At 41.2% G+C, this 21,042-nt stretch overlaps 1 protein-coding gene across 1 annotated transcript in view; it reads right to left on the bottom strand.

Annotated features, from left to right (window-relative positions):
- ADAM10 (ADAM metallopeptidase domain 10) overlaps positions 1–18,839 on the bottom strand; it is a 40,501-nt gene extending 21,662 nt beyond the window's left edge. Inside the window, exons 1-4 of the mRNA XM_063142857.1 lie at positions 18,471–18,839; positions 11,134–11,284; positions 9,175–9,293; positions 5,300–5,458 (exon numbers count right to left, since the gene is read on the bottom strand). Coding sequence (XP_062998927.1) covers positions 5,300–5,458; positions 9,175–9,293; positions 11,134–11,284; positions 18,471–18,525 — 484 coding nt within the window. The 5' untranslated portion in view covers positions 18,526–18,839. The remainder of the gene's footprint in view (positions 1–5,299; positions 5,459–9,174; positions 9,294–11,133; positions 11,285–18,470) is intronic.
- Between the last annotated feature and the right edge of the window lie 2,203 nt (positions 18,840–21,042).

Raw genomic sequence — 21,042 nt, 5'->3', positions numbered from 1 at the left:
CCACAGGACACCCATTAATTTTTCTGTGTACATCTACCTCTCTCAACTATTTACGAAGTCAGGAGAATGAAAAACAGTTGTGCCACTGGTTCAACCACTTTCTTGGGGTTGTGATTCACTGCAGAACTACCAAAAGTGAGAAATATCTAGCCAGTGAAGCCAGATGTGTAAAGGCCCAGGTCACAATCCGGTAGAAAGGCTCATCCTCCCTTATCTAACTCCTACTGCTCTAAATAGCTTCCCCAAAACTAATCATGCTTGCTGGGGATAATGGGAGTTGTAGTTTAGCACATCTGGAGGGCACCAAGCAGAGGGAATGCTGCTCTAAATGAACATGGGCATCACCCATGTGTATGATTAGACACAGACTCAAAGAGAAGCATGATCTATTATTAATTAGGGGTTTAAAAATCTGATCCCACCCAGATTCATGAATGTTATAATGCAAAACTACTAAATACAAACCATTTGTGAGTTCAATGCCACTTGTTGTCACACTATTACTATACTATTTAATGGAACAAAGCCTGGTCACTTCTACATAGTTCAGGTAAACACATTTCAACCTATTCGATCTGTCTCAAAATCCATTACTGAGGATTGGCTGCCTGCTCCTTGGACATAAGAGACCAGGGAAGTGGCATTTTTATTCAAAATGCTGAATGCTCAGATTACAGTGGGAAGTTTTCTATGCAACCAACATCCACTCAACCATAAAATATTGGTTTGGTTACTGCCTACACCTCGTATCTGATACAGGACATCTGAACTCACAGGGCAAATTTAAATCGGCTATGTCTTCAATCCAATTACAGGCCTAGCCAGCCTTATGAAATAAAGGTCTTATGTCAGTTTTTGATGCAAATCTAGTATTAGTGAAGGGTAAAGTGAAGGGTAAAGTCTAGTTCTATAAAAGGTACATTAAAAGAAATTATGGCAGCAATTCCTATTAAATACACTTTTAAATGGAAATGGGGAAGACAAAAGGGAATTAGTGACATCAGTTCAGCCATTATTTTCATTCACGAGCGTTAGGGAAAGGGCAATTCTGTAAGTAAAGAACAATGACCCTGGTGGTTATTTTTCTAATTCCACTACTCTACAATTAGAAGGAAAACAGAACAAGGAGGGGGTTAAACAGTAAAGCAGAGTTTAAAAGCGCAAGTATCTTTAAGAAAAACTAGGAATTCACAAGATGCTACCATTCAGCTACACCAGGAGTGGGAAACAGCATGCCTGTGCTTACCAATGTGCCCTAAACACCTTTCCTCGTGCACACCAAGGTGTCCTCCCACTTTAAAAAAAAATCAACCGATTTTCTTACTGGAAGCAGGGATTGCTGAAATAGATTTCTGTTGATACTGAAAACTGTGGGTTCAAAGGAGTTGTTTGGGGTTCAGACCCCACCTCTGTCTTGTGCTTAGTCTTTTGGGTGGGTTACATGTCCCTTGCTACACCTCCCATAGAAGCCATTTTGTGGTGGCGCCCAGGACAACTTCTCAAATTGCCAAAAAGGTTGTTTATCCCTGAACTATATTTTAACTACCATTTTTTTGTACATATTTATAAACGATATGACATAACAGAAAGATACCTATAAACCAAGCATTCCTATATTCAGCAAAATCATGGCTGTGAGAGGTGTGAAGAAGGACTGATGTTCATACTATTTTTAGGAAGTCTCCAAGACCTATTTAACGTTAGAATTCGATACAAATGCCGGTTTTAACATTTGCAATTTGACATATGGGTATGAATTCATTATTCTTCAAAATATTTTGCTTCAAATTGCAAAACTACGTGTGCAGATCTACATCTACTCTACCCTGGATGGCCCCTTTCCTCTTTAGACTTACTTCAGTTTTGTGATTCTGAACTGAACATATAAAACAAAAGAGTGTGTGATGTCAAGTTAAGATGAGCCAATAGCCCTATCATTCCCGTTTCCTACCACAATTCAACAATAATTAAGCGCCGATACCACCATACGCACTAAAACCATGATTTATCGTAAAATGTTCATGCAACCATTGCTCCAGGCCAGCTTTCCCTCACCTGCTGCCCTCCAGACATGCTGTACTGCAACTCACAACATTCCCAGCCAGCAGGTTGGAGAAGGCTGCTCTAGGCACAAATTTCAGTCATTTCTGCATTTTTAACACCATTTATGGCAGAGCACAAGCAAAAGCTGGTCAAGACAATTCCTTTCAAGCAAGAGTGCTACTTTTAAAAACACAAACCATCACTTGCAATTATTAGCATCAATTCTACAAGAAGTATGAATACAGATCAAGAGTGAGAATCTGAAATAATTTGCTGTATTCTGAAATTAGAATAGAAGGGTTGCCTTTCACTGATCATCAATTTCTCTGCAATGTGGACAAAGGACTTCGTAGGAAGCGAACAGGATGATCCTCACTTGCAGAATAGGCTTTTGTTTAATCTCTGAATAAGATTTCATTGTGATGCTAAACATATGTTGCATTGTTGTGCCTGAAAAGCTGCTAAAAGGATATCCCACCCCGCAAAAAACCCACACAGACAGAAAGATGGGCAACCAACAGGCTCACTCACTAGAAATAGATTCCTTCTTTATCCCAAGTATTTGTTTGAACTGATGTTGGTCTTCTTACCTCCCTGCAGCGTAACACAGGAGACAGAGGACTCTCATAATCAAACATAAGTTCACTTTATTCTACTGTTAGTTCAGATGCCATACATTTAATTTTTGATGTGATAAACCACATAATAACTGATGTGCACCAATGAAGGGATGTTTCTGTAAAGTTAATGAGATTTTTCTTCTTTTAAAGTCAAGATTTAACTTGCATCTTCCAAACGTGAGGGTCCTAAATGACTAGTATCAAGCTATTTAGTTCACATATATTTGGGTTTGCTTAAAATAATGCCTTCTGTTTCTCTTTTGGCAACCTTGCCAATCTCACTCTTTGCTTCTAACCAGCTGCCAACCCAATGGCAGAGTAGCTATGTTATATTGCATAGTTTGTGCTTTGAGGCAGTAAAGCCTCTAACGATTGGCTGAGCTGCTGTGTTGGCAACAAGTACACCTGAACATGCCAGTGCCTAAAGGCTATATAACATTTGCTGTCCAGTTTCTCTGAGAGAAAAGGAAATTGTCCATTTGGCTGGGATTATGGACTCATACAGACCTTAGAGACATTAGCTTTGTAGGGAAGACTGCAGACTGGAAAAATATCCTACAAGCTAGGGAAGCAAAGGAACATAGCTCCCAGAGACAGAGGTAGCTGAATGGTGAAGATACAATGAATAGAAAACTAAAGGAAGCTTGAAAAATTGCAGAGGAGACAGGGAAACAAGTCAAGAGGGAGTTAATGATGGTGGGAGATGAGAGCAGAATTTCAATGTACTGATTTGAATTAGCCAGTCTTTGGATGCAAGTATCTAGTGCTACTATCTGGATCTTTCTTATACTGATCAAGTTGGGACGAACTGGCCACTAGTCTCCCCTAATATGATCCCAAGGCATTCTAGCCATTCCTTTCATTTGCATCCAAATGCACCAAAGACTCCTGACATGTTGCCTGGAACAGATGGCTTCTTAAATAAGATGGGCAGCAGCCAGAGCTGTGTGTGCCTAATATACACTGACATCTAATATATCCTATATCCCCTGCCTAGGATATGCTTCAAAGCCTCATACCTGTGCTAATTTATAGTTGTGATGTCACTCTCCAGTTCAATGCATTCTACAGTACTTTGGTACTTCAGAACAAGGGTACATGCTCAAGATCGCTTCATAAGGATGAGCCAACTACAAGCCACTCTGTTACACTCACACTCAGAATCACAACTGCAGAAAGATGTATGTTTTCTAACCATTCCATGCACACTTATGGACATGGGGATTCTAACCCACTTTACTGACAGAGTATGGAGCCAGGAGGTTGCAATTCGTGTGATCTTGGGCAAGTGATCGAACAGTGTCACCCTACATCTATGCTGAGAGAATGACCTTAGCAGATTGCAGCATAAACCTGAAAAAAACCAGGTCCCTCTATTGCTCGCAATGTTCATATATCTAAATGGCTGAATGAGTAACTGGTGCTTGGTAAACTATTTAGAAGGGGCTTATCCTCTGATGCAGCGGTCCCCAACCTTTTTGGCACCAGGGACTGGTTTTGTGGAAGACAATTTTTCCACAGACCGGGGGTGATTGAGAGGATGGTTTTGGGAAGCCGCCCCCCACCGCCCCTCCCCATCCCCCCACTCCAGCATTTTGGCTTTGGTTCGGCTGGGTGGGCGCCCAGCCAAAGTGAAGCCAAGACGCTAGGGCGGGTGGCTTCAGAACAGCGCGCCCGGAAGTCCCTCTCCCAGAGTGGCTTCCAGCCAGGCGCGCCATTCCGAAGCCACCCCACCCCAGCATCCTGGCTTCGCTTCAGATGGGCAGGTGAGATGGTGCCCCGCACTCAGGTACGCTGGGGTGGGGAGGTGAAAGCAGCTCACCTGCACGGCCCTTTTCCTAATAGGCCACGGACCGGTACCGATCCGTGGCCCGGGGGTTGAGGACCCCTGCTCTGATGGCACATATAAACAAAGGTGTGCATTAAAAAGCACCATTCTGTGGGTGAAACCCATTGTCTTTCACACAAGTAGATCCCTATTTTCACTATTGCAACTCTCAGATCACGTCACAACCCCAACTACTCAGAAGTGGCAGCAGGATGAAGGGCAGGAAGGCAGAATTCCATTCAGAGACATTAAAATGCAACCCATACAAAATACCAGTCAGAAGCAACTCTAAGGTTTCACTGTACATAAGCACCTAAAAACGTTGCCTGACTGAAAAACGTAAGCACCCAGAAGCAACTTGAGGAGGAAGTTCTTGACATTAGGTACAGCTACACTTTTAGAATCATTATTTTCTAGCATGTGCAGAGTTCTTCCTTTCCCTTTTGTTTCATGTTAGATTGTAAACTCTTAAGTTGGGTTTTCAATTTCATATTCTTAACGCAATACAATGTAGGCACTTATTTATACTAGCTAGAGTAATCTGTAAGACACGTTGACCAATATGAAACTCTTAAAGGAAGCTTACAGGAATATAATCAACTACTATCTGGTCCAAGAACTACTAGTATTTCAAAAACACTCTGAAGACTGGCTTTAAAAAGAAAACAATCCATAATACAGTCTCCCAATGCTTGCACAGCAGTGCAACACTGAAAGGTATCAGAAAACCCTAGAGTAGGTTTGCTTTTAGGGGTATATGTGTTGCATACAGTGAAAAAATTCAGTACAACAGAATAAAAACACTTACTAATATCATCTTCATGGTACATGACTGAGTGGAAAGGCAGGGTTTTGTCCTTAACATATCTTTCTGCTGGCTCAATATAAAAGGTCCCAGTGTGAGTCTTGATGAATCCTTCAAATCTTCCATCAACTACAGATCCATGGCTAAAGCTTCCTTGCTCACCTGTTGAAAAAAGCATATAGAATTTAAAGGAAAAAAGTACAATGGCAAGTTTTCATTCTTAGGCATCAACCACAATAATCAAACCTCTTAAGCTGGCCTTGTAAACAGTTGGTGCCCACCTACCTCACAGACTGGTCGCGTTCTCCCTTAACCACCATTAAAGTGATCCACAGCAGAAAAGAGACTGGCAGGGCTATTCCAGATTCCCATAATTCTTGTGTTAAGTACCACATTACCCTTAAATTAATGCTCAGCCACCAGTATTCTATGAAACCTCTTCTATAGACCTTATAAAATCTGAAGTACTGCCACAAATAAAACATCTGAAAATAATGGTTCAGGTGATCAACCTTGCTGGACTTGACTGATACTATTAGCAGGTCACAAATGGTTAGAAAAGTAATGCACCATCATGCACGTACCTATGTACAATTCTAGTTATCACCAGTTTTAAGAAATCATTCACATACCATTAGCAGCAACTCAGTGCTTTGTCAGTCCTTTTATGTTTAAGTTTACTCCCTTTCCACAAAACAATTCACTTATTTTTTTAATATTTATTTTTCACTAAACCTATTGCTTAACGCACATTTGCAAAATAAACATTTTTCTTGTTAATCAAATTCAAAGAAGATTATCTGGATACATTCTAACCATACCTATTCCAAAAGCTAAGAAAAACAAAGCTCCAATGATCAAGATTACTGCATTGCCTTTATGGACAGTTATAAAAGGAATGTTTTTAACAAGCAATATGTCATGCAATATAAAGGTTACTGACAACAATCTGTCATCATGCCACCTGGTTGATGTTTTGCGCTATGGGGGAATGGCAAAGATTTCCTTTCTAATAACAACAGGCAGCTTATGCTAAGAGATCAGTACTTCTTTTTAAATGCTACAGTCCTGCAGACCGGCAGGATAACAATAAACTCAATCAAAGGTGTTTTAACTTTGAATAGCATTTAGAAGATTATATTTCCTTGCTTCAACTTCACAGCATTATTTTACATTTATTAATATAAGAGCAAACTTCTTGGATGGCACCAAAAGCCCATCCAATCCAGGTTTATGCTTCTGATAAAAGCCATCTATCTAGATGCTTCTCGGAAGCCTGAAAGTGGAGCATGAGGGCAATAGCCCTCCCTCACCATTACTCCCAAGCCAAAGGCATTCAATAGCACATTGTCTCTGGACATCGAGAAATTAGAACACCTTTTAACTCAATTTTCCAACATTCTTCCATCTGTTACCTCAAAAGTTCTGTGAAACTACGTAAAATGTGTTTCAAATTCAGCAGTGTATTAATTTTCCTGTTTATTTCTTTGCTTTCAATAGAAGAAAACCAAGCAAGAAAATACTTGCCCTGCCCCTGAAGATATGCACAGATAGGGAGATAAATCTCTCCTCAAAAGGACGAAACAGGAGGTTCAGAATATTCCCAGGTGAGCTCTGCCCAGGTACAAACCCATAGGTAAAACTCCCCAGAGACTACAAGGAAAAATGAAAAGTTCTCTTTTAGGCATCCTGAACAACATAAGCATGTAAACTCTGGAGGTGGGGGAGCCTGAATTCCTTAGCAAGACACAATTTGAAAAGTGATTCCTGTAGGAGTGTGCTCCTGAATTTCCTTCAGTATTTATACAAATTATTATTCTGAGTACAGTGGCAAACATAATTAGTTTCATCCTGAGTAGACATGGTGACTTTACTTATGAACTGTGACTTTACTTATGAACTGTGAAGACTAAACAGTTTCCTACCCACATGACCAAAGGAACACACCGTGACTTATTCTGTGCTCTCTGATGGACATTTAGGGATACTCCAAGTCATGCTCTTTCCCAACATGTGACTAGAGACCACATCATAATAAGATGATAATATAACTTAAAGTCTCCAGCTTTTCCTGTATCTTCTGGCTTGTAGGGTGATTCAGAAGTTGCAAGAATTATTGCTGAAGATCCTTCTGTTCAGACATAAAATAGGAACCTAAAACGTGTAACTTGGTCTGCTCTTAAAATTAACATGTTTGGTGTATTACATCAAACATATAGTTTATTCAGACAATAAATACACATTTATTAACTGAGCTTACTTTTAAGTGTTTTAAATTTTAATGATAATTTTATGAGCAAACCAAATACACATAATACATTTAAGGTTCCTCAAGTAACAAAGTAATTTTAGATTTGTAAAGAGCGCTAAGAAAATAATTATTTTTCAACTCCCACCCCCAATTTCTGTTATTCCCTGGATATGGGGGAACCCTGGTTCCCCCCCCCCCCCCCCATGGCTTTAAAATTTCCAGAAAGTTTATATCTATAGGCTCAAGAATTCTTGTTTTGAATTCTGACATAAGGTTCTCTGCATTTTAAACAGGAAAAGCCAGCACATCAAGAAAAAGCACTTTCCCCCCAACATGTTAGCTTTGCACAGGAAGGAACCTACACTGAATCAAAACTCTAGTCCAACTAACCCAGTGCTTTTGGCACTGACTGGCAAGCATTTTTCCCCTCCTGCCTGGAGATGCCAGGGATTGAACTTGGGACCTTTTGCATGCAAAGCAGGTGCTCTAGCACTGAGCTACAACCCCTTCCTCATGTGCATGCAAGACGGTGAGCAAGCATGCCTCTGTTCTGAAGCACCACGTGATATTATGGAACGTCAAGTCTTTAAAGCACTTCTGTAGAGAAATGGAGAAGGCCAGATTACATACTGGCTTGAAATAGGTAACTTTAGCTAGAATTATTTCCTGAAACAAACAGCAAAAAAGAACTTGGGAGTTTAAATCCATACTCTTGGCAACTGTTATTTATTTGTTTGTTTATTACATTTATATCCTACTTTCTGCTAGAAATACTGCACAATGTAATGATAAAACACTGATAAAATAAAGGTACAATTAAAATTGAAATAAAAACAACTAAAACACAACAATAAATAAATAACATCCATCAGATTAAACCTACTTCAGCAACAAGTCAGTTTAAACACCAAAAGCCTGTCTAAATGAAAAATGTCTTTGCATAATGGCAGAAGGAGAACAGAGATAGAAACAGCCTGGCCTCCATTGGCAAGGAGTTCCCACTGCTTCTCTCATTCTCCTGACAAATGTGACTCTGAAGTGGTGGGGTAGAGAGGCAGGCAAGGGCCTCTTACGAGAATTTTAAGACCCAGACAAGCTTATGTAGAACGTAGCATTTCAAACAGCCTGGTCTCAAGGCATGTAGGGCTTTGAATTGTGGCTGCAGCATTCTGGTCCAGGTGAAATTTCAAACACCCATGTAGAGGAGGAAGTCACTGTGGCCAGATATGACACCTCCAGGAATGGACACACTGCTGGTGCACTAGCCTTAGCTGCAAACAGCCTCCTGGCCACCAACAAAAAAAAACCCCTGAGGCATCCATGTTCAAGCCTGGAATCCAGGAGCACATCCAAGCTACAAAACTCAGGCCTTCAAGGTGAGTATAACCCAATCCAACTCAGGTTAAATCCCTATTACCTGATATACCTTTTGAATGACGAAAAGCATCCTTTTCTTTTCTGGATTAAGTTTTAATTTGTTTGCCCTCATCTAGTCCATTACCAACAGCACTGATTTAAAACTTGAAGTTTTTTTGGATTGAGATGGAAACAAAAGAGCTGGATATCATTAGCATAACTTTTATAGATAAGGACTCATTAAAATTAAATTAAATATGATCCAACTTACCATAAATGTGCCCAGTATAAATGTGGGAGGTATCATAATCAATTACTTTATCTGATATCTCTAGCTTGAAGTCATCACTAAAGAGGGACATATCTCTCTTCATTCTAAGGTTAAAATGTCTGCAAAGGGAAGAAGACAGAACTCAAATATAGCTCTTACGTTACAAAAATATCTCAGAACACGGCCTCTTGAAATGTGAGCAAAAATGGTCATCCTGAACATTCATTAAACACTTTTCTTCACATTGTCCTTTATTATTTATCTATTACATTTATATACCACCCATAGCTGAAGCTCTCTGGGCGGTTTAAAAAAGTTTTATCTGCACTCTTGTTTGGTAAGAGACCCACATGGCCATGTGTAATAGCAGGGGACAAAATATTACAGAAGGAAAAATAATCAGTCCCAAGTGAACTTTACTTAATAAGTCAACAGAATACATCTGCAGTGAGAGTTTTCTATTTTCAGGGGAGGCTTTTTACAAGCACTTTTCAAAAGGTTTTCTACTACCTGTTGTCCAACCCACACACTTTGGTGAAAATCAGATTTTTTTTTAATTAGTCAGTCGAAAGAGAGGTGATTTCTCCTTGTTCTTGTATTTCCGGCAGGAAGCCAAATGCAGGATAAAGCTCCTTAGCAGTAATCCACTCCATTACCCAGCTGGGCCTACATTTACTTCTGCTTGTTAGTAATTCCAACTAAAAGAAATTAAGTAGGCAGGCAGGACCGCACCAAGTTAGGGAAGCAAAATTCATAGCCAGAACCAGATAATAGCTTTAATTGTTTCCAAGAACAAATTTGGCTTTGTCAAAAATGTCCCATCTTCCACTGTTGTCTAAATAGAACAGTAATCACAGTTTGCACTTACAGCTTATAACCAAATTCACTTCGGCCATAAAGTATTTTACGGTTGTACTGCTTGTATGGCCACTTCTCCGGGTACTAAACTGACACTGGTCCTCTCTGCTTTGCCTCCATGTTCTTCAGGACGGTTTATGATTAATCCTGCTCCGTGTTATTACGGTTAGGGGATTATCCTATTTTGTAAACTGTCTTGGGCACTTATGATCAGGCAACATAGAAATTAAGATCAATTGAATAGGGTAAATTAGCAATTTCACATTCCTTTACATTAGAATGAGAAGGATGCTTTTTCACTCCAGATGTTGATTACTGGATGTCCCCCTAGTCCTGTAGATTTTGTCTTGATCAGCAGCAGTTTAGTATTAAATTACTGCTGTAAAATTCAGCAGACACATGTGGCACTGGCTGGGAATGTAAGAGAACATGGGATAGAGAGGAGAGAAGAAAGGAGTATGCTCCTTACTAAAGTTGCAATGCAGATGTGAAGCACATTTTTAAAAGCAGGTGATTTCATTTATTTTCCTGAGAGCTTATTAGATATTTGCACAAATTACTTGAGAATTACAGCTGTTCAGTTCAATGGGGAAAACATGAGCGTATGGATACACTGCATGTAGTTTGCTATGACACCCATGTGTGGTTGTAAACCCAAGAATAGATCATATCTGAATACAGCTGCTTGTTAAGGCTAACAAGCCTGCAGTAAGGAACCTTTTCTCTTTCATCCCCTAAATATGTCACGTTAACACAGATCAACACACAACTATGTATATACAAAATGGGGTTAAATATGTTTTGCCCCAAACTGACAAAACAGATTAATTAAAGGCTGTCCCATTAGTCGCGCCCCCCCCCCTTTGTTTTATTTATTTATTTCATTTTTATACCGCCCAATAGCCGAAGCTCTCTGGGCGGTTCACATTTTGCAGAGTGTTATGTTGCTCTTACTCTGAATGGAAACAACCTTAAGGAACTTAACAGTATTAGGTAAGGACCGCAACTTCAAATTTTAACTAAATAGAGACATTGTATTTTGCCATTTATATTCGACTAATGTTAATGGATGTGGAGTCAAGAGCTTGACATGATATTTACCTTCCATGAGCATGAAAATCTAAGCGTAAAAATTGGTCTTCATGAGATACTGCTCTTTTGGCACGCTGGTGTTTTTGGTGTAAGGAATCCACATCATATGACAATCCTTCATAATGTCTTATGTGTTGATTTAGAGGGTTTCCATACTGACCTGTGAACAAAAGAGTGGATTGATATCAGACCAGGCACATTTCAGAAAGAAGGTCCTTTTTCCAGACTACTGAAAAAAGTCCTTTTTCCAGACTACTTATATTTTCATTCTACATTAAATATTTTGCTTACAAAAGTGAATTCAAATTTGCTAAATACAAAACTCAGTATGAAATGTTGGATATACCCTTGAGAGTGTATCAATCCTATTTCTGAAACACAATGAAATACATAACCGTAACAATCCAAGTCTTTGTTTTGATCTTGGTCTCCTGGTGAATAGTTTTCATTCTATTTTAGACTATCACTGACTTTTTCACTTTCAATTAAATTCAAAATGATTCATTTTTTTTAGCAGAATATCAGGATAATTTGCATTTTTCAGAGCTAACTAGGGCAAAAGACTTTCTAAGGAAACATGAAAACCCACCACAGGGTGGTGCCTAAGTTTACCTTTGGATGAAGAAACCAGTGGTTCAAATTCCTACTCTGTCTTGAAGCTCACGGAACTTTGGGCCCATCATTTTTAATCAGCCTAACCTACTAGGCATATCCTCCACACTGATGAAGGGAGCCAATGTTAACTTAAAAAATGAAACATCCAAGCTTAGTGGCAGAACAATGCTTTGCATGAAGAAGGATCCAGAGTCAAAATAGCATTCAAGGTGGTTTATAAGGGGAAGATTCAGTGGTTAAACCAGCACCAAGCTTCATGAGGAACAAAATTTCAGGTCATGCCCAGGTAGCAACAGCTTTAACACTAGTTTTCTATGTGGAATTGAGCTTCTTCCTCCCCAGCCCACCAGATCTACCATTTACTTAAGTAGCATTCAGAGTTCACTGCAAGTACACAATGGCATGGAAGTAACCCAAGTAGCAAACAAGGGTGCATGGCAAATGCACCTTTCAGTGTACCAACTCCCTTTCTTGTTCCTGTTCCTTAACCTTGCTTCCACAACACTTTTTTTCCAAGAAAGATGACCACATCTGTCTCCTGGCTCTTTAACATAGACAGAGAACTGCAAGACTGCTCTAGTACTTTTTAGGTTAAGCAAACAGTTTGAGTTGGGGGATGCTAAAAACTAGGAGAAAACATGGGGACAGAATTATCCACAGAAGATAAGAAAAAGAAGGAGACCGTTTGGAGAAAAGTCTTATGAAGTAATTTCACTGATAATTCTTTCCCCATTTTCTGTTGCCTGGAACTCCAAGAACATCTCATTATGTTCCCTCCCTCAAAAAGTACCCCAAATCCACAGCGAAAACAAGGCCTAATGTCTAACTGCATTTGATCCATGCATTCCTCCTCATTTTTCTTCTTTCATCATCTCTCCCACTGTCAAAATTCCAAGCTGTTCAGGACAGGGACCTGACTTTTGCTTACACTACTCTGCAAAGCATGCCACTATGCCCATGTCACTATATTAAGCTATAGGTATGTGAAATGATACAACAATCACTGGAGCCCGGAAGGAAGGGAAAATTCAAGAAAGGAGGGTATTACACGAGTTCCCCCTTGCAATTACCCCCCACACACACCTCCAAATTTATGTTGAAATACAAGCCAGCAGTAAATTAGATTTCAAGTTCCTTAATATTCAACTTGCAGAAATTCAGCCCCCAAATCTCAATGTATTTTGACAAACCCTTATTTTAAGAACAGGAAGACAAAACAACCTGTAGTTTAGCCCTTCATGCCAAGTATGGGAATAATGCCTTCTCCTTTCCAAAGACACCACTGTAATTACAAAGACTAATGTAAAGTAATCAGTAGCTCAGTTAGTATCAGGTTAAAATGTGGTTACTGAATTTGCAAGTACAAATACAGATTACCTTGGCTGAGAAGAAAAAGGTATCCTATCCACAACAGAAATGCCTAACACTTTACTGTAAGAAAACAGGCAAGTTGTGTATGATAGTTGGAAATTATAATAGCTAAAACATTTTGTTTTCAACAATAATTCATATGAAATCCCATACATTATTCTTATTGATTAGTTTTAATGTTTTGAATTATGCTCTGAGCTACCTCAGATGTTTTGTTAATCAAAAGGTGGGATACAAGTGAATAAATAAAATAAACTGAAGAGGTAGGGGAACTGGCTCACTATTATTTTCAACGTATCCTTGGAAATCTGTTTTGCTGTAACCCACTACATTAGGGCATTCCTTTCTACTATCTACTTTAACTCCCAGCAACTGTTAAGTGGACAACGTGATATTGCATACTACTATTTTTCCAATTTCTGTTACAGGAAAGACCACCAACCATAAACTTTTGCTCTTTCACCAGCCAGAGACTTTTGCTCTTTCAGCAGAAGCATGACGTTGTGGCAGCTAGAGAAACAGCATATTGTTATTGCAATATATAACAATATTTTGGAATTTATATATTGTTGTCCCCAAGTATTCAGAGCACTTCAATGATACATTTTCAACAATTTCTGTATCACCAAGTAACATATTGCCATACTACAGATCGGAGCCTGAGACAGAGAAATAGCGACTTGGCAAAGGTCACCCAGAATAAACCGAGATTTGAAATAGGGACTTCTGTCTCAGAGTTCATATTCTTCACCACTACTCTACTCTTAAAATTAACAATGAGGGATAAGTGAGCAATAGCTCTCTGACTTTTCATTTAAACAGGCCCAAAGGAGCTTATTCTTTATGTATGAGGTTTACAACAGTTGTTAAAAACGGGATTTTTAGAAAGCACATATCAAAACAACTCTTACAAACTGAAAATACTTCCTGTATTTTTGTGGGCAAAGTACTGTTTGAAATGTGTCCTGATTACACCATTCAATATCTCATATGGTTCTGAAAGCCTTAATAAGCAGATAAACAAACACCTGTTTAATTCAGAAATAATTAAGGTAAGAAAACTTTCCTATACTTCACAGCTTTAGCTAATGTTGGGATTCTAGGGAGCAAAAATAAAAGACTGCAAATTGGAATTTTCTAAAATCTCAAGATGGTGCCTGGCAACTCCACCAAATTGGTAAACAAAAATAGCCTGCTCCTAAAGGTTAGATAAAGCAAGTCAGACCACAAACAGGAAAACCTTAAGCATCTTCGAAAACATCAAGTTTAAGTATGTGAGGACTCCCAGATTAAAGTTATCAGCAAGTGTCAGCCAAAACTGACAGCCTACCACCCTCTACCAGCATCCAGAAAGCAAAGAATCACGATTTGGCCTTCATCAAGATCCAGAATTAACAAAGACTAGTGCTTAAGACCAGGAGTAAGTACACCCTCCCTGCTCACCTGCAGCAATCAGCAATTCTTGGGAATGTCTGCAGTTGAAAGAATATGCAAGCTCTTGAATCACGTAATTACTTTGCTGACTGCATGGCTGAAAAGTTGAGATGAGTTTCCATTCTGAGTTCAAAGGGAGAAAACGCTAGCAAGAATGGCCTTATCTTGAAAGCTTGCAGGTTTTGAGGCACTGTTGTTTCCTAGCCAGAAAGCCAAATAAAGCTACCCTGCATTCTTTGTAGAGAAAAGTAAATACAATCCTTTACAGCCAGCTATCAAAGATCTCAAAGTTCAATGAGGCCCAGTTCAGATTATGGTTTAGAGGCCATGGTTTAGGCTAGGGGTTAGGCAACTTGGCCAGATGGTTTGGCCAACAACTGCCATATTTCTGCCTTACTATTCCTCCACATATGAGAAGGGTGGTCGGTTCCGTTTTCACTTTAGTTCAATCAAGTTTCATTTATATCCAAACCTGGACATTTCTGTGGTTTGTTCTAACTACAATTAGTTAAACAAAATTTAAGTATTAACAAACAAATGTTAATCTTACAACAAGCCTGTAAGGTAAGCTAGTATTATCCCCCATATTTCAGGGGTGGGGGGAGATGACGTTGAGAGAACGCAGCTTGCCTAAGACCAACTAGTGAGTTCATGGCAGAAGTGAGGTTTTAACTAGGAATTCCCCAATATTTAATTCTTTGCAACTATATTACACGAGCTCTTTAACCCTGCTTTATTTTTTAAAAAAACTTTGGTTAGAACAAACCACAGCTCACAGATTTTGGATGTTATGTAACATGGAGCTACGGCTTCTTTTAAAGTGAAACCAGAAGCTTACATTTTCCTTCTCTCAGGGAAGCAGCAGTGCCAAAGATGGTTTCAGATCACTTGAATCAAGGTTCAGGTGACTGTCTGAACGGAGCCAGCATATTGTACTGAAACACATCAAACTCACTGTATGCAATCCCCAAATAGTTGTAAAGATTACCTGGCATACTGAACTGCTCCCTAATCAACTTAAAGAATTTAAAGTTCCAGAATGTATTATATATCTTACAAATTGTGAGCATCTTTGTACTAAATTGGATATTTAGTCCAATTTTAAAGTATACCAGAGACAGAAAAGGATAAGAGATGCTAAAACACGCATAAATAATTGAAGTCATGGACTTTCTCTTACAGAAACTGTGGGCTGTGGCTTATATTATCAAAGAAGGTGAAACTGAAACCGCCATGCTGTTAACCTTACCAATGATTTCAACACTACAGGTCCTATGTTTTCAAGTCTAGTTTCAGACCCTAAGGAGACAAATTGTGTTGGATGATGGAAAATTTATTTTTAGTACATTTAAGACTGCAAATTCTCAATTAGGATTATATCCAATGTCACACCTACTTAGAGTAGACCCACTTAAATGAATGGGGTTTAAGTGTAGACTAACACTGGATACAATGTTTAAAGTAAACACACGGAATACAATTGAAGTTTTGTAGAATAAGAACCGAAACCTTTTGCACTGTGCCACTGTTTAAATACAGCACAATGAAGAGAGACTGTAGTTATCTTAATATTCTGTTTGAAGTGCTTTATCAATCCTTTAATGGGTTTGCAACAATCACAGGAGTATTTAGTTAGGAAAAAGTCCCACAGAGTTGAATAGAACCACTACCAACTATGCTTAAGACTGCACATCTTCCCAGTTACAGTATTCCAAGTAAATATTTAACTTATAAAAGCTTCCGCATGAGTTTTGTAAAATTTACAAACAGAATGGTAATAAAAGTGTCAGTAGTTGAAACAAACTAAGCTACAACGGTTATGTTAAAAGGGCTGACACCTTTCTCTCGTACCACACACAATAAAGCTTTCTTTCTGATTTTCTCTGCAAAAGTTTTGTACTAAAGTATCTATAAGCACAAAACCCAAACATTTTTAAGGGATAAACCTCTATACAATAAGAACTTGTACGCCCAATTAGAAACCAACCCACACTGTGTTTATCAGCTCTTCTTTCCAAGACCCACACCCTTCTGTACTTCCTGATAACGGTTGTTGGTAAGAAGTTCTATTACATCACCTCAAGGCCGCACCTTGCTGCCCTTTTAAATATGAAATGTTTCACTGTTTATGAGAAAAACTAGGATTCGTCTCATGGCACCTAACATTTCTTGCAGCACAACCTATTTTGGACTATAGCCTAATTTCATCCATGAAAACTTCCACACAATAGTCTGTAGTCGACTAGCACAGATACAGATACAGAATGTGCCACTGTTTTAAGGAATCACACAAAATTATACTGACTACAATGTGTGTCAAAGAGCAAAGTGGAACCAAGACACCCTCCACCAACTGCACAATATAGAATTCTTCACATGTATAAACTTATCCACACACTCTATAATGACTAATTCTAGAGTAGCTGCTTTTCTTAGCTTGTTATAAACAATACAGAAAAGTGTCATGGTACCTAGAGAGCTTTGGCTATTGGGCAGTATACAAACATAAACACATTACCATAAGTCTGGTAGAGTTGAATGTGAGTTTTCACAGACTAGAGCCCACTTCACAGGCTTTACACCACAAAAGTTTATGCCAGGATTACATTGCAATTACAAATACTTAACTGAAAAAGTGATTCCCCCTAAAATATGATAACTGAACCCCAAACAGCATAACATCACTAAATTAAGCAAAACATGCCACTATGAATAGCCCTTCAGGAACCCCCCTGCTGTCTTATTTCACATCCACAGCAACAAGATGGCCAACTAGAGCATCTGTTTACCCATACACTTCCTTCTTTCAAAATTACCTCATTCTGCTTAAGAAACCCATTTAATATGTCACTCCTTCCAAGAATCAAATGGGTTTCAGGAACAAATACATAACTTTTGATGGCCTACTTGCACCTAAGGGGCTCTGGCAAAGCCTCGGAGTGGAAGGAGGGAAGTGTGCTTCTTCTTTCTACTTCATCCTGATCTTTCAACTTTAATGCCCTACTGCATCAGATTTGGCTACAGGCTGTGTGATGGGCAAAAAAGGGTGAAGGCAACACCAGAGAGTAAGGAAACTCCCAGGGAACTGTCCTAGGGTTGGCCTAAGAGATTATGGCGTGATTATGTACATTGTGAATATGCGTGTCTGTGCATGCACCTGGTTTACCCTTTTTACAGTCTTCCTCCTTTCTTCATTCATTTGAACAATGAGGAAATAAGGAGAGAGGTAGACAGGCTGCAAAGCTAAAGGACGGGTGTCTAGATCAAAAGGAGATAACAGAGAAAGGAGAGAAAAACTGCATGGGGACCGACTGAAAGGAGAGGAAAATGTGCTATTCCAGGAGATAAATGCTATCTCTCTTAAATGACACCATATTTTATAAAGTTATGGGGGGGGGGGAGAGAATATGTTACTCTTGAGCCACAGCGTGGGAGGGGGTTAAAATACCCCCGTTTCATATTACACGCGGTGACATTTTATGTAATTACACTTACATAAATATGAAAGTGGGAGGGAGTCTTTGTTAAATAAATGAAAGTAGGAGAGTGGGAAGAAAGGAAGAGCGGAGCGTCCGGCCGTGGAGGGGGAGGAATCCCCCTCCCACCTTTAAACCCCCCTTTGAAAACGGGGCCAGCCCAGAAACAAAAACACGCCAACAGCCACGGGGAAAAGGAACAAATGAAGCCGCCATTCGGGCGAGGAGAAAGGGAGCGGGGGGCTGATGAGGCGAGGCGCCTTCGCTCCGGGCCCTGAGGAGACCCCCGTAGAGAGCGCGCGGGGCTCTTCCCCGCCGGGTGGGAAAGGCACCGCGGCTGCCCTCCGGTGCTACGGAGCCGGGAAGGAGCCAAGAAGGAAGGAAAGCGAGAGAAAGAGAGGGGGGGAGGCTTTCGCCGTCCTCCTCCGGCGCGGCCCGGCCTCGCCTTACCTCCGGCTCCGGCCGCCCAAGAGCAGAGCAGGACGAGGACCCTCAGCAGCACCATCTTCGCCCGGCCCGGCCCAGGCCCCGCCGTCGCCTCCGCCGCCGCCGCCACCAGCCCGCCTGCTAGCCAGCCAGCCCGCCAGGCGGCCGCCTCTCCTCCTCCTCGGCTCGCCTCCTACCCACAAAGCATCCGCCCCGGCCGGAGGAGGGAGGGAAAGAGGAGCCGAGCGCCGCCGCCGCTGCTTTCTCTTCCTCTCTTCCTCCTCCTCCCTTCGGCCTCGTCTCCGGCGGCGGCGGCGGTGGTGATAGTGGCGGCGCCCACCGAAAGTCCCTCAGAACAAGCCCGCCCGCTCGCCTCAGATTCGAGTCGAGCCCAGTCAGCGCCGGCGCGCACGCGCACCGCTCGCCCAGCCGCCCCCTCCCTCCGCTTTCTCCCCTCGCGTCGCGCGCGCCCGTCCCAGCCACTCACAGAGGACGGCGGTGGCGGCGCCAGGCGACGGACTGGGGAGGCGTGGCTACGCCGGGGCCGGCCCGCCGAATGGGTAAGCCCGCCCTCTTCTACTCTCCCTAACTCGTGCTTGCTTGCTTCCTCCTCCCCCCCTTCTCCCTCTCCCCCCCCCCCTCTCTCTCTCTCTCTCTCTCTCTCTCTCGGCCAGGACCAGGGAGACTCCGCCTCTCTGCCGTCACGTGCTATCGAGAGGTGTTGTTAAGCCGGCCCGCGCATGCGCAGTGCCTTCCTTTTATCCCTCCCCCCCCCCACTCATCTTCCCCCCTGGGAGAGGGGCGGTTTTCCTTCCTTAAAGGAAAAGGCAGCGGCCGGGTCACAGCTGGGGCATTCGGGCGCTGCAAGGTGGCAAGTCGGAGGGCTGCAAGCCCTGGCACGCTTGCATGGGAGTCATTCGCATTGCATTCAGTGGGGAAGACTTCCGAGGAGACCGACCTAGGGCTGCCACTCCTGTAAGGCTGCAAGCCTAGGCACGCTTACCTAGGGTGATCATATGGAAAGGAGGACAGGGCTCCTGTATCTTTTACAGTTGTATTGAAAAGGGAATTTCAGCAGATGTCATTTGTATATATGGAGAACCTGGTGAAATTCCCTCTTCATCACCACAGTTAAAGCTGCAGGTGCCCTGCCCTCTTTTAAATCTGGTCACCCTAGTATGCTGGAGCTTGAGCACCTCAAGGATGCCATGAGCTAAACCGTGAAGGGACACCCAAGACGGGAAAGTCATGGTAGAGAGGTCAGACTAAATACGATCCCTGGGGAAAGTAATGGCAGCCCACCCCAGTATTCTTGCCATGAAAACTAAATGGATCAGTACAACCAGAGATATGTTGGTATACTATCGGAACATAGGACCCGATTATTATTATTATTATTATTATTATTATTAATTGATATAGCGCCATCAATGTACATGGTGCTGTACAGAGTAAAACAATAAAATAGCAAAACCCTGCCACATAGGCTTACATTCTAATAAAATCATAATAAAACAATAGGAAGGGGAAGAGAGGCACAGGGTAGAGTAAAACTAACAGTATAAAAGTCAGAACAAAATCAAGTTTTTAAAGCTTTAGGAAAAATAAAAGGTTTTAGCTGAGCTTTAAAAGCTGCAATTGAACTTGTAGTTCTCAAATGTTCTGGAAGCGCATTCCAGGCGTAAGGGGCAGCAGAAGAGAATGGACGAAGCCGAGCAAGGGAAGTAGAGACCCTTGGGCAGGCGAGAAACATGGCATCAGAGGAGCGAAGAGCACGAGCGGGGCAATAGTGTGAGATGAGAGAGGAAAGATAGGAAGGAGCTAGACAGTGAAAAGCTTTGTAGGTCAACAGGAGAAGTTTATATTGGATTCTGAAGTGAATTGGAAGCCAATGAAGAGAAATGCTACTGGGGAGGAACAGAGGATAAGTTCAACTAGCCCCAGATGTGATGACGCAGCTAGCTCAAAGCCGAAAGGACGGCTAGCGGCCGACGGTGCTGGTGGTGAACGACGAATCCGATGTTCTAAAGATCAACACACCATAGGAACCTGGAATGTAAGATCTATGAGCCAGGGCAAATTGGATGTGGTTATTGGTGAGATGTCAAGATTAAATATTGATATATTGGGTGTCAGTGAACTGAAATGGACTGGAATGGGCCACTTCACATCAGATCACCACCAGATCTACTACTGTGGACAAGAGGATCACAGAAGAAATGGAGTAGCCTTCATAATTAATAATAAAGTAGCTAAAGCAGTACTTGGATACAATCCAAAAAATGATAGAATGATCTCAATTCGAATTCAGGGTAAGCCATTTAACATCACAGTGATCCAAATATATGCCCCAACCACAGATGCTGAAGAAGCAGAAGTAGATCAGTTCTATGAGGATCTGCAGCACCTACTGGATAATACACCAAAAAGAGATGTTATTTTCGTTACAGAAGACTGGAATGCTAAGGTGGGCAGTCAAATGACATCTGGAATTACAGGTAAGCATGGTCTAGGAGAACAAAATGAAGCGGGACATAGGCTGATAGAATTCTGCCAGGACAACTCACTGTGCATAACAAACACTCTCTTCCAACAA

This window comes from Elgaria multicarinata, chromosome 16, assembly GCF_023053635.1.
Source record: "Elgaria multicarinata webbii isolate HBS135686 ecotype San Diego chromosome 16, rElgMul1.1.pri, whole genome shotgun sequence".
Classification (NCBI taxonomy): Eukaryota; Metazoa; Chordata; class Lepidosauria; order Squamata; family Anguidae; genus Elgaria; species Elgaria multicarinata.
Note: the sequence above shows the minus strand (reverse complement) of the source record. Positions and strands in the feature narration are given on the sequence as shown.